At 70.7% G+C, this 321-nt stretch overlaps 1 protein-coding gene across 1 annotated transcript in view; it reads right to left on the bottom strand.

The window, feature by feature from the left end:
* The window catches only part of LOC106897386 (chromodomain-helicase-DNA-binding protein 3-like), a 132,178-nt gene that overhangs the window by 48,543 nt on the left and 83,314 nt on the right, over positions 1 to 321 (bottom strand). Inside the window, exon 13 of the mRNA XM_014957981.1 lies at positions 163 to 319. Within this exon, the coding sequence (XP_014813467.1) occupies positions 163 to 319 (157 nt within the window). The remainder of the gene's footprint in view (positions 1 to 162; positions 320 to 321) is intronic.

Here is a 321-nt window from a genome sequence, read left to right as displayed (position 1 = left end):
AGGAGTGATGCTGGGTGGGTGACAGGGTACTGGGACGGGTGACGCGGGGCGGGTGACAGGGTGCAGGTGACAGAGTGCTGAGCAGGTGATGCTGGGTGGGTGACAGGGTGCCGGGACGGGTGACAGGGTACTGGGACGGGTGACGCGGGGCGGGTGCCAGACCTGGATGTCGTTGTGGGGGTTCCAGTCGGAGTCGAAGATGACGACGGTGTCGGCGGTGGCCAGGTTGATGCCGAGGCCCCCGGCCCGCGTCGACAGCAGGAAGCAGAACTGCTGCGCCCCCGGCGCTGCCCCCCCGGCGTCAGCGGGGGGAGCCGGCCC

Source organism: Calidris pugnax, unplaced genomic scaffold, assembly GCF_001431845.1.
Source record: "Calidris pugnax isolate Ruff unplaced genomic scaffold, ASM143184v1 scaffold392, whole genome shotgun sequence".
NCBI lineage: Eukaryota > Metazoa > Chordata > Aves > Charadriiformes > Scolopacidae > Calidris > Calidris pugnax.
Note: the sequence above shows the minus strand (reverse complement) of the source record. Positions and strands in the feature narration are given on the sequence as shown.